The sequence below is a fragment of the Salvelinus namaycush genome, unplaced genomic scaffold (assembly GCF_016432855.1).
Source record: "Salvelinus namaycush isolate Seneca unplaced genomic scaffold, SaNama_1.0 Scaffold1312, whole genome shotgun sequence".
NCBI classification, from domain to species: Eukaryota; Metazoa; Chordata; class Actinopteri; order Salmoniformes; family Salmonidae; genus Salvelinus; species Salvelinus namaycush.
Genome location: NW_024058023.1, coordinates 23,189 through 35,774, shown reverse-complemented (window position 1 = coordinate 35,774; position 12,586 = coordinate 23,189). Strand labels below are relative to the sequence as shown.

The window sequence follows — 12,586 nt, the reverse complement described above, 5'->3', positions numbered from 1 at the left end:
GAGGGTAGCATAATTGTCTGATTCTCTGTAAAAAATGGTATGGAATAATAACGCATTTTACTTTGTAAAGTGGTTTCTTGCAAAAAACAACACAATAACATTTTCAGTCTCCTCCTTGTCCGAAGGACAAGTGGATAAACAGGTTAATGTCAAGCTCTACATGTTGTTTTCAAAAGTCTCATGGAATGTAGGCCTACCCTGAACACCACACCCTGGCTCCTACTGTAGGCTGAATGATAGAACAGCTATCTCCATGTTAAAATGTTATGGGATGCATTTTCTCCATTGTTTTTGATGTTAGGCCACTGATAGATCTACATTATGATCAACTAGCCACAGTAGCCTACTTGGCCACTGTTATAACTGTAACTTAAAGCGGGTACAGCCTCAAGTGTTCACTGTAAACTCATGCCAGAAGTTACATAGAATTTTCACAACATTCATGTTTGTGCTCAGGAGACCTGAAGATTTCTCAGTGCCCGAAAATAATTAGAGGGAACATTGACTACCACTACGACTACTAATCCACAACCATAAATACTTCAAGACTAGCAAGCATACACATTTTGTTTAGGAAATGAATTTTTCTAATCTTTCATTAAAAAAAAGGTACATAAAATATGACATAAAAATGTGCAATAATGTAACATTAACAATACATGTGATTTATATAGCATGTCTCAACGACCTGAAGCTGCTTTACAGTTGAAAGCAAAGAAGTATAAAACAAATACAATTCGGTCAAATGTAAAACTTCTATTTTCAATATAAAACACTTTCCCCTCTTATCATTTATAAAATGTATATTTTTGTGTATCCTTTATAAACATATTTTACAGTTAGTGATAAAAAACAAAGTTAATGACAGTCATTAAAGGTACACAAATAAGAACAATTAAAAGCATAAAAGAGTTGCACCTATATCTATAACACAACAGTTATATAGTGGTCCCTATATCTATAACACAACAGTTATATAGTGGTCCCTATATCTATAACACAACAGTTATATAGTGGTCCCTATATCTATAACACAACAGTTATATAGTGGTCCCTATATCTATAACACAACAGTTATATAGTGGTCCCTATATCTATAACACAACAGTTATATAGTGGTCCCTATATCTATAACACAACAGTTATATAGTGGTCCCTATATCTATATCTGTATAGTGGTCTTCTGGGAGAATTTTGAATTCCGAGCATAGTTGAATCAGCTCTTTTTCTTGACTACAGTCCAACCCTGATCGTCCTCAATAGGATTACCTTCCATGATGATTACCAGCATGGCTCTGTACAGCTGCCCAGAGAAAGGGTCTTCCATCAGGAGAGAATCCGGGGTCACCCCCCCTCTCAGTTGGCCCACAAGCTGGTGCACCAGAGTTCCCTTGTACAGCCTAGACTCCAACAGAGAAACAACAGAGGGTTGAATTAGCTGTGTTGCTGCTGGGCTAGAAAACAATGTAAAGGAATACCATTCGTCTACTCTAGAGGTTAGAGGTTAGAGGTTAGGGTTGATTCAGGAAGTGACACCTTACCAGGCACACTGAGGCTCCAGTAGAGGGAAGCACAGCAGTTGGTTCAGGTCAAGGCCATCCCTCATGCAGCGCTTCCATTGGCTAAAGGCGTGGGTCACACCCAGGTCCTGACTCCTAGCACCTCTCTGAATCAGCCCTCTCAGCCTCTCCAACACTGGTCCCTCCTCTATAAACCCTGATACACAAAAAAGAGAGGAGTCATTGGCTGCACTTCACGCACTTTATTTATACATTCTAAGTTGTGTGTGCCTGTGTGTGTGTTTCCGTTCATATTCTGGTCCATACCTCTCTGGCTCTTCCTCTGTCTGCAGAGCTCTCCGTACACCAGTCCTAGTAGCAGGGCCTGCAGGAGAGGAAGGTCTGGTTGGGGATGGGCGTGCCTCCGCCAGTAGTAGGTAACAGCCACAGGAAGTCCCAGATGAGGTGGGACACCATTCAAAGTGGACTGGGACACACCAAGGGTCTCCAAAAACACCTCCTGCCGCACTGGATGTGGAGCCTAAGAAACAGAACAAGAGAATGAGAATTAATTTCAGAATCAACAGCAGCATGTTTATATTATACTGTATACTATATCACGTGTATACATACCTTATATACTGTATACTATTTCACATGTATGCATACCTGAAATACTGTATACTATTTCACATGTATGCATACCTGATATACTGTATACTACATCACATGTCTACATACCTGAAATACTGTATACTATTTCACATGTATGCATACCTGATATATTGTATACTATATCACATGTATACATACCTGAAATACTGTATACTATTTCACATGTATGCATACCTGATATATTGTATACTATATCACATGTATACATACCTGAAATACTGTATACTATATCACATGTATGCATACCTGATATATTGTATACTATATCACATGTATGCATACCTGATATATTGTATACTACATCACATGTCTACATACCTGAAATACTGTATACTATATCACATGTATGCATACCTGATATATTGTATACTATATCACATGTATACATACCTGATATATTGTATACTATATCACATGTCTACATACCTGATATACTGTATACTATGTCACATGTATGCATACCTGATATATTATATACTATATCACATGTCTACATACCTGATATATTGTATACTATATCACATGTATACATACCTGATATACTGTATACTATATCACATGTATACATACCTGATATACTGTATACTATATCACATGTATACACACCTGATATACTGTATACTATATCACAATTATACATACCTGATATACTGTATACTATATCACATGTCTACATACCTGATCCAGTGTGTCCAGCAGAAGCTGTTGTGCAGCACTGGGCAGGATGGCTTCAACCTTGCTGCTGGTCAGGTTCTTCCCTTCCCTGTCGTACTCCTCCACTTCCCTCCTCTCACCCAGCAGCAGCCCGTAGAATACCTGCCGTATGGGCCGAGAGGTGATGTTCCCACTGGGTAAGCTGTGGTCTTCCACTTGGACACCCTGTATTACTGGCCTCAGCAGCAGAATGTATATCATGTAGGAGGGAAGTGTCCCCTTCATCAACGGCAGCAGGGTCCAGTCTGGAAGGACACTCAGATGGTCTGGGAGAAGGCCTGGATCAGGCGCCTTGCCATCATTGAAGAACCGCTCCAGGCAACCGGGTTGAATCTGGTATGTCTCTATGCTCAGAGAGAGGGCCTGGATTGCAGCATCCATGTTGTGTTGGTTGTCCCTAGGATCGATGAGTCTGGGCACATTGTCCAAGGCCTCCTGCTGCTCCTGGAAACGGGCCAGCCATTTCAACAACCTGTTGAAGAAGTCAACCCCTTCCCAAGCACAAAAAAACAAACATGTACAGTTGAAGTCGGAAGTTTACATACACCTTAGCCAAATACATTTAAACTCACTTTTTCACAATTCCTGACATTTAATCCTCGTAAAAATACCCTGTCTCAGGTCAGTTAGGATCACCACTTTATTTTAAGAATGTGAAATGTCAGAATAATAGTAGAGAGAACTATTTTATTTCAGCTTTTATTTCTTTCATCACCTTCCCAATGGGTCAGAAGTTTACATAAACTCAATTAGTATTTGGTAGCATTGCCTGTAAATTGTTTAACTTGGGTGAAATGTTTCGGGTAGCCTTCCACAAGCTTCCCACAATAAGTTGGGTGAATTTTGGCCCATTCCTGCTGACAGAGCTGGTGTAACTGAGTCAGGTTTGTAGCCCTCCATGCTCGCACACGCTTTTTCAGTGATGCCCACAGATTTTCTATAGGATTGAGGTCAGGGTGAGTTTCCATTTCGTTAAGTTTTCCCTTTCCATACATCATATGTCCCTCATGATCTCTTTATGGTCACTTCACCTGATGCTGAGTAGATCGAGACTAGTTAATGGGATCATTAGGGAATCAGCAGCTAAGCTGTTGTATTTGTTGACGTTGATTATTATTATTATTCTCCTTCTTCTGCCTATTAATGAAAAATAAATTAATTCCCGTGAGATGATAAGGCCTAGGAAGTTGCAACCTTGTATGATGGTAAAGGGCCAAGGGCCTCACCCTTTCATGCAATGCCATGCCAGTTGGCCACATGGTGGCGCTATAACAACTTTGAAAGCTCACACCCTTCACCCCGTTCGAGGTATAGTCCTGAAATTCAGTATATACAGTAGGTTCCTCTCTTCCCAAGGAATACATTTGCCTCAAGGGCCTAAAAGGTGATGGATTTTCCTCCATCTTGAATTTTGTTTAAAAAAACACTACTCCTGGCACTGAATCACAAAACTTTAGATTGTTTTCTATCCAAATCTACCAATTATATGCATATCCTAGCTTCTGGACCTGAGTAGCAGGCAGTTTACTTTGGGCACGCTTTTCATCCAAAATTCCGAATACTGCCCCCTACCCTAGTGAGGTTAAACAATATGTTTGCTATGAGCCAATGAGCTTTGCATGAATTATTTTTCCTATGCGGCCAAACTGAACCATACTTTACAGGTGAGCTAGACTCATATCCTGGAGCGCCAGTTTTCATCACTCAGAGTCAAACAGATCAAGAAATATGAACATGTGCCCATTATAGCGCCTCCGTGCGGTCGATCTGAATGTGCTTAGATATGTTGAGTCTTGACAGTATTTTGTGTTACAATACGAATATCCGTGCCAGACCACACCCACATAAATGTTTATTGGTCAGTAGCGGCCACATTGTTTAAGATGCTATCCTGGAAAACAACAGTTTGTGAAAGCTTGGTCCATAGATGCCATGTATCAAGTTTTGTGCAGATCAGTTTTGTGATGCCATTGAAAGCCTATACAAACACAAAGACGTATGACTCAGTTCACGATCTCTATGCCTTCTACAACATGTGGCCAGTCTTTAGGCATTGTTTCAGGCATTTACTCTGAAAAATGAGGGAGATACAGCACTTTCAATGAGTGGACAGTGGACATTTCCAGACATGAGGCCAGCGCAAGACCGGGAGAGCGCCTTTCTTGTTTCACCTTTTCTATTGACACAGCTTTTGTCCGGTTGAAATATTATCGATTATTTATGACAAAAACAACTTGAGGATTGATTATTAAACATCGTTTGACATGTTTCTGCGAACCTTTATGGTACTTTTTTGATTTTTCGTCTGTCTTTTGTGACCGCGCTTTGTTCCAATGGAATACTGAACAAAATGCACCAACAAAACTGAGGTTTTTGGACATAAAGAGGGATATTATTGAACAAAACGAACATTTATTGTGTAACATGGAGTCTTTGGAGTGCAACCATATGAAGATCATCAAAGGTAAGTGATACATTTTAATGCTATTTCTGACTTTTGTTACTCCTCTTCTTGGCTGCTAACTGTTTGTAATGATTTGTCTGCTGGGCGCTGTTCTCAGATAATCGCATGGTTTGCTTTCGCCGTAAAGCCATTATGGGGGTATTGTGTGTTGATTGATGAGGAAATGTTTTTATGTAATGTAACAAAATGTGGAAAACGTCCTGGGGTCTGAATACTTTCTGAATGCACTGTATGAGTAATTGATAAATGCACACACACTACATGTTAATATGTTTAAATATATCTAAATTGTGAAGTATTTTGTCTGTCATGTCTTTTTCGTTATGTGTCAGACCCCAGTAAAACTAGCTGTCACCATTGGCGTCGGCTAATGGGGATCCTAATAAATTAAATCAAGTAAAATATATAGTGTTTGAAGAATATTGTAGCGATCCTCGCTATATGAGCAACGTTACAATTCCCACAAAGTGGGAAAACCCTGTTGGCACGATGCGTAGGCTGTTTGCCTTTGACCCCAGCTGCCGTTCGCTACAGTATTATATACGTCTGTAGTAGTTATGTATACTTCAGTAAACACATCATTTATTAAAACTTACTTGGCTTCCGATTGGGTTCCATCGGCGAGTTGTCTTCAAACTTGATGGAAAAGCCCATGTTATGCAAGTTGACATAGTCGTTTCCTGCGATGGCAGCGAAGACTGGGAGAAGCTGTCTGTTGATGTTGACTTGTCTGCAGAAGCTTGTTGTGGTGTATCTCTTGCAGGGGATGTAATTCTGAGAACTCCCCCCTTGCACAGACACGTTCTGCCACTGAAAATGGGACAAGGGCAGATATCCTGCCTGGATGTTAAAAATATAAAAGTCACTGTCATTGGACAGGACCGGACAGTTCCACCTTTTAGCCAAGGAGGCTATTTCTTGGTCTGCTTCAAAGCTGCACTGTGCGAACGGTACCTTCAGGCTGGAGAGGACCTGTTTGAAGACTTGTTTGACGAGGACTGGTAGTAGACCGCTCTCCTGAAGCAAGTGGTTGGCTTGCTTGATCTTGCTTTGAACTCGTTGTCGGAGAGTTTCAAACTTTTTATCGGTGTGGTCGGAGCCTCCATCTATAACCACAAAAGGGTCAATGCCACAATCTCTCAGAGCCTTAAAGAACTCACAGACCTGGTCCTCAAAATCATCATAATCCCCTCCATGATGCTGATCCACACGTGCGTTAAAATAAAGAGAGTGGTAAAGATTACAACCATCTATGACCACCTTGCTGTTTCTGAAGTGATCATCTGTTAAAATCTTTCCATGATAGTTTATAAAGCTGGTTAAACCCTGGACACCCATGATGTGATCTTTCTAGGATATGATGTCTATCTAAGTGAAGAGTTTCAGTCACAGGACTATTTATAGCATCATTACAATGGACTAGTTTCCATTTCCTTAAGTTTCCCTTTCCGTACGTCATATCTCCCTCACGATCTCTTTATGGTCACTTCACCTGATGCTGAGCAGGTCTAGACTAGTTCATGGGATCAGTCTTATTGACATCCTCTATGAAAATAATACAATCAGAAATGGGCTACCGTGATGATAGTCGTGTTGTGGGTTACCATGGTGGTGGTGGTGGTGTTGTCTACCATGGTGTTGGTGGTGGTGGTGTTGTGGGTTACCATGGTGTTGGTGGTGTTGTGGGTTACCATGGTGGCGGTGGTGGTGTGGGCTACCATGTTGGTCGTTTTGGTGTTTGTTGTGGTGGTGTTGTGTGTTACCATGGTGTTGGTGGTGTTGTGGGTTACCATGGTGGTGGTGTTGGTGGTGTTGTGGGTTACTGTGGTGTTGGTGGTGTTGTGAGTTACCATGGTGGTGGTGGTGGTGGTGGTGTTGTGAGTTACCATGGTGTTGGTGGTGTTGTGAGTTACCATGGTGGTGGTGGTGTGGGCTACCATGTTGGTGTTGGGGGTGGTGGTGTTGTGGGTTACCATGGTGGTGGTGTTGGTGTGGGCTACCATGTTGGTGTTGGTGGTGGTGGTGGTGTTGTGGGTTACCATGGTGGTGGTGGTAATGTTGGTGTGGGTTACCATGGTGGTGGTGGTGGTGGTGTTGTGGGTTACCATGGTGGTGGTGGTGGTGGTGTTGTGGGTTACCATGGTGGTGGTGGTGGTGTTGGCTACCATGGTGGTGGTGTTGGTGTGGGCTACCATGTTGGTGTTGGTGGTGGTGGTGGTGTTGTGGGTTACCATGGTGGTGGTGGTGGTGGTGTTGTGGGTTACCATGGTGGTGGTGGTGGTGGTGTTGTGGGTTACCATGTTGGTGGTGGTGGTGGTGTTGTGGGTTACCATGGTGGTGGTGGTGGTGGTGTTGTGGGTTACCATGTTGGTGGTGGTGGTGATGTGGGCGACCATGTTGGTGGTGGTGGTGGTGATGTGGGCGACCATGTTGGTGGTGGTGGTCTTGGTGTGGGCTACTATGGTGGTGCTGGTGATGTGGGCTACTATGGTGGTGCTGGTGATGAGGGCTACTATGGTGGTGCTGGTGATGAGGGCTACCATGGTGGTGGTGGTGATGTGGGCTACCGTGGTGGTGTGACAGTTAAATCACAGGAGGAGATGGAGTAACAGGTCAAAGGGTTAAAGGTTAATTAACTTAAAATACAGGAGGACATGGAGTGAAGAGTTTCAGTCACATGACTATTTACAGCATCAATACAATGGATGGGTTTCTCTTTTGTTAAGTTTCCCTTTCCGAAAACCTAACAGGCTAACACCCTGGAGGAGGAATGTATGATGCAGACAGTGCTCATCACACATGATCACTTAGACACTGACAGGTAACTGACTTACCTTGTCTAGTTTTCTGTTCCGTTGTATTTGGAAATGAAACGTCCATAACTGATAAACTGCTGCACACTATTTCTATAAACTGGTTGGGTTGGTTGGCAAAGGCCTGTATTTAGTTTAGCTTGCTGATGGTGTTGTGGGCTACTGTGATGGTGGTGATGTGGGCTACCATGGGGGTGATGTGGGCTACCATGGTGGTGGTGTTGTGGGATACTGTGATGGTGGTGTTGTGGGCTACTGTGATGGTGGTGATGTGGGCTACTGTGATGGTGGTGATGTGGGCTACCATGGTGGTGGTGTTGTGGGCTACTGTGGTGGTGGAGTTGTGGGCTACTGTGGTGGTGTGGGCTACTGTGGTGGTGGTGATGTGGGCTACCATGGTGGTGTTGTGGGCTACCATGGGGGTGATGTGGGCTACCATGGTGGTGGTGTTGTGGGCTACCATGGTGGTGGTGTTGTTGTGGGCTACCATGTTGGTGGTGGTGGTGGTGATGTGGGCTACCATGGTGGTAGGAGTTGTGGGCTACCATGGTGGTGGTGTTGGTGTGGGCTAACATGTTGGTGGTGGTGGTGATGTGGGCTACCATGGTGGTGGAGTTGTGGGCTACCATGTTGGTGGTGGTGGTGGTGTTGTGGGCTACCATGGTGCTGGTGGTGTGGGCTACCATGGTGGTGGTGTTGTGGGCTACCATGGTGGTGGTGTTGGTGTGGGCTACAATGGTGGTGGAGTTGTGGGCTACCATGGTGGTGGTGTTGTGGGCTACCATGGTGGTGGTGTTGGTGTGGGCTACCATGGTGGTGGTGTTGTGGGCTACCATGGTGGTGGTGTTGGTGTGGGCTACCATGGTGGTGTGACAGTTAATTCACAGGAGGAGATGTAGTAACAGGTCAAAGGGTTAAAGTTTTATTAACTTAAAATACAGGAGGACATGGAGTGAAGAGTTTCAGTCACATGACTATTTACAGCGTCATTACAATGGATGGGTTTCTCTTTTGTTAAGTTTCCCTTTCCGAAAACCTAACAGGCTAACGCCCTGGAGGAGGAATGTATGATGCAGACAGTGCTCATCACACATGATCACTTAGACACTGACAGGTAACTGACTTACCTTGTCTAGTTTCCTGTTCCATTGTATTTGGAAATGAAACCTCCATAACTGATAAACTGCTGCACACTATTTCTATAAACTGGTTGGGTTGGTTGGCAAAGGCCTGTATTTAGTTTAGCTTGCTGGTGGTGTTGTGGGCTACTGTGATGGTGGTGATGTGGGCTACTGTGATGGTGGTGATGTGGGATACTGTGATGGTGGTGATGTGGGATACTGTGATGGTGGTGATGTGGGCTACTGTGATGGTGGTGATGTGGGCTACCATGGTGGTGGTGTTGTGGGCTACAGTGGTGGTGGTGATGTGGGCTACTGTGATGGTGGAGTTGTGGGCTACTGTGGTGGTGGTGATGTGGGCTACTGTGATGGTGGAGTTGTGGGCTACTGTGGTGGTGGTGATGTGGGCTACCATGGTGGTGGTGTTGTGGGCTACAGTGGTGGTGGTGATGTGGGCTACCATGGTGGTGGTGTTGTGGGCTACAGTGGTGGTGGTGATGTGGGCTACAGTGGTGGTGGTGTTGTGGGCTACCATGGTGGTGGTGGTGGTGTTGGTGTGAGCTACCATGGTGGTGGTGGTGGTGTGAGCTACCATGGTGGTGTTGGTGTGGGCTACCATGGTGGTGTTGGTGGTGTTGGTGTGGGCTACCATGTTGGCTGTGTTGGTGTGGGCTACCATGGTGGTTGTGTGGGCTACCATGATGGTGGTGGTGGTGTTGGTGTGAGCTACCATGGTGGTGTTGGTGTGGGCTACCATGGCTGTGGTGGTTGTGTTGGTGTGGGCTACCATGGTGGTGGTGGTGTGGTGTGAGCTACCATGTTGGTGGTGGTGGTGGTGTTGTTGCGAGGTACCGTGATGTTGGTGATGTGGGCTACTGTGGTGGTGGTGGTGTGGACTACCATGGTGGTGGTGATGTGGGCTACAGTGGTGGTGGTGATGTGGGCTACCATGGTGGTGGTGGTGTTGGTGGTGGTGGTGTGAGCTACCATGGTGGTGGTGTTGTGGGCTACCATGGTGGTGGTGTTGTTGTGGGCTACCATGTTGGTGGTGGTGGTGGTGCTGTGGGCTACCATGGTGGTGGAGTTGTGGGCTACCATGGTGGAGGTGGTGGGCTACTATGGTGGTGGTGTTGTGGGCTACAGTGGTGGTGGTGATGTGGGCTACTGTGATGGTGGAGTTGTGGGCTACTGTGGTGGTGGTGATGTGGGCTACTGTGATGGTGGAGTTGTGGGCTACTGTGGTGGTGGTGATGTGGGCTACCATGGTGGTGGTGTTGTGGGCTACAGTGGTGGTGGTGATGTGGGCTACCATGGTGGTGGTGTTGTGGGCTACAGTGGTGGTGGTGATGTGGGCTACAGTGGTGGTGGTGTTGTGGGCTACCATGGTGGTGGTGGTGGTGTTGGTGTGAGCTACCATGGTGGTGGTGGTGGTGTGAGCTACCATGGTGGTGTTGGTGTGGGCTACCATGGTGGTGTTGGTGGTGTTGGTGTGGGCTACCATGTTGGCTGTGTTGGTGTGGGCTACCATGGTGGTTGTGTGGGCTACCATGATGGTGGTGGTGGTGTTGGTGTGAGCTACCATGGTGGTGTTGGTGTGGGCTACCATGGCTGTGGTGGTTGTGTTGGTGTGGGCTACCATGGTGGTGGTGTTGTGGTGTGAGCTACCATGTTGGTGGTGGTGGTGGTGTTGTTGCGAGGTACCGTGATGTTGGTGATGTGGGCTACTGTGGTGGTGGTGGTGTGGACTACCATGGTGGTGGTGATGTGGGCTACAGTGGTGGTGGTGATGTGGGCTACCATGGTGGTGGTGGTGTTGGTGGTGGTGGTGTGAGCTACCATGGTGGTGGTGTTGTGGGCTACCATGGTGGTGGTGTTGTTGTGGGCTACCATGGTGGTGGTGTTGTTGTGGGCTACCATGTTGGTGGTGGTGGTGGTGATGTGGGCTACCATGGTGGTGGAGTTGTGGGCTACCATGTTGGTGGTGGTGGTGGTGTTGTGGGCTACCATGGTGCTGGTGGTGTGGGCTACCATGGTGGTGGTGTTGTGGGCTACCATGGTGGTGGTGGTGATGTGGGCCACTATGGTGGTGGTGGTGATGAGGGCTACTATGGTGGTGCTTGTGATGGGGGCTACTATGGTGGTGTGACAGTTAAATCACAGGAGGAGATGGAGTAACAGGTCAAAGGGTTAAAGGTTAATTAACTTAAAATACAGGAGGACATGGAGTGAAGAGTTTCAGTCACATGACTATTTACAGCGTCATTACAATGGATGGGTTTCTCTTTTGTTAAGTTTCCCTTTCCGAAAACCTAACAGGCTAACACCCTGGAGGAGGAATGTATGATGCAGACAGTGCTCATCACACATGATCACTTAGACACTGTCAGGTACCTGACTTACCTTGTCTAGTTTTCTGTGCCATTGTATTTGGAAATGAAACGTCCATAACTGATAAACTGCTGCACACTATTTCTATAAACTGGTTGGGTTGGTTGGCAAAGGCCTGTATTTAGTTTAGCTTGCTGATGGTGTTGTGGGCTACTGTGATGGTGGTGTTGTGGGCTACTGTGGTGGTGGTGTTGTGGGCTACTGTGGTGGTGGTGTTGTGGGCTACTGTGGTGGTGGTGGTGTGGGCTACTGTGGTGGTGGTGGTGGGCTACTGTGGTGGTGGTGCTGTGGGCTACTGTGGTGGTGGTGGTGGTGTGGGCTACTGTGGTGGTGGTGATGTGGGCTACTGTGATGGTGGTGTGGGCTACTGTGGTGGTGGTGTTGTGGGCTACTGTGATGGTGGTGTTGTGGGCTACTGTGGTGGTGGTGTTGTGGGCTACTGTGGTGGTGGTGTTGTGGGCTACCGTGGTGGTGGTGTGGGCTACCATGGTGGTGGAGTAGTGGGCTACCATGGTGGTGTTGGTGCTGTGGGCTACCGTGGTAGAGAGAGAGAGAGAGAGAGAGAGAGAGAGAGAGAGAGAGAGAGAGAGAGAGAGAGAGAGAGAGAGAGAGAGAGACTCCGTCTGGGATGTGAAGAGTTTGTCACAGAACTATTTATAGGATCATTACAATGGGTGAGTTTCCATTATAGATATATATATAGATCTATATAGATATAGAACCCCCAGAACCTGGAGGAATTGCTGACCGCTGTGAAAACTCACCAGAACACCCAGGAACTGCTGAAAGGGACCCGGGCGGAGAGAGTGGATGTGGGGAGGAGGGAGAAAAGGACTGAGAGAGGCGAGGGGCTGAAGAGACGGAACCAGCAGAGGCCGTGAAGCAGAAGGGCGACACGAACCGACGACGACG

The 12,586-nt window shown here is 46.2% G+C and overlaps 1 protein-coding gene across 1 annotated transcript; it reads right to left on the bottom strand.

The window, feature by feature from the left end:
- Nucleotides 1-1,216: 1,216 nt before the first annotated feature.
- LOC120036350 (protein asteroid homolog 1-like) lies at nucleotides 1,217-7,895 on the bottom strand. The gene is made up of 7 exons (XM_038982828.1): nucleotides 7,779-7,895; nucleotides 6,307-6,552; nucleotides 5,949-6,162; nucleotides 2,853-3,379; nucleotides 1,827-2,040; nucleotides 1,542-1,716; nucleotides 1,217-1,400 (listed from the first exon to the last, which is right to left on the bottom strand). The coding sequence occupies exons 1-7, from the start codon at nucleotides 7,893-7,895 to the stop codon at nucleotides 1,217-1,219; spliced, it is 1,677 nt and encodes a 558-aa protein (XP_038838756.1).
- Between the last annotated feature and the right edge of the window lie 4,691 nt (nucleotides 7,896-12,586).

Bases quoted from the DNA above. Each gene is read 5' to 3' on its own strand.
- LOC120036350 (XM_038982828.1), bottom strand. From the start codon at position 7,895: ATGGTAGCCCTCATCACCAGCACCACCATAGTAGCCCTCATCACCAGC. The intron at 3,380-5,948 runs GTAAGTTTTAAT...GTGCTTGGGAAG, and splicing joins GGAACCCAATCGGAAGCCAA to GGGTTGACTTCTTCAACAGG. The intron at 1,401-1,541 runs GTAAGGTGTCAC...GTTGGAGTCTAG, and splicing joins CTGGAGCCTCAGTGTGCCTG to GCTGTACAAGGGAACTCTGG.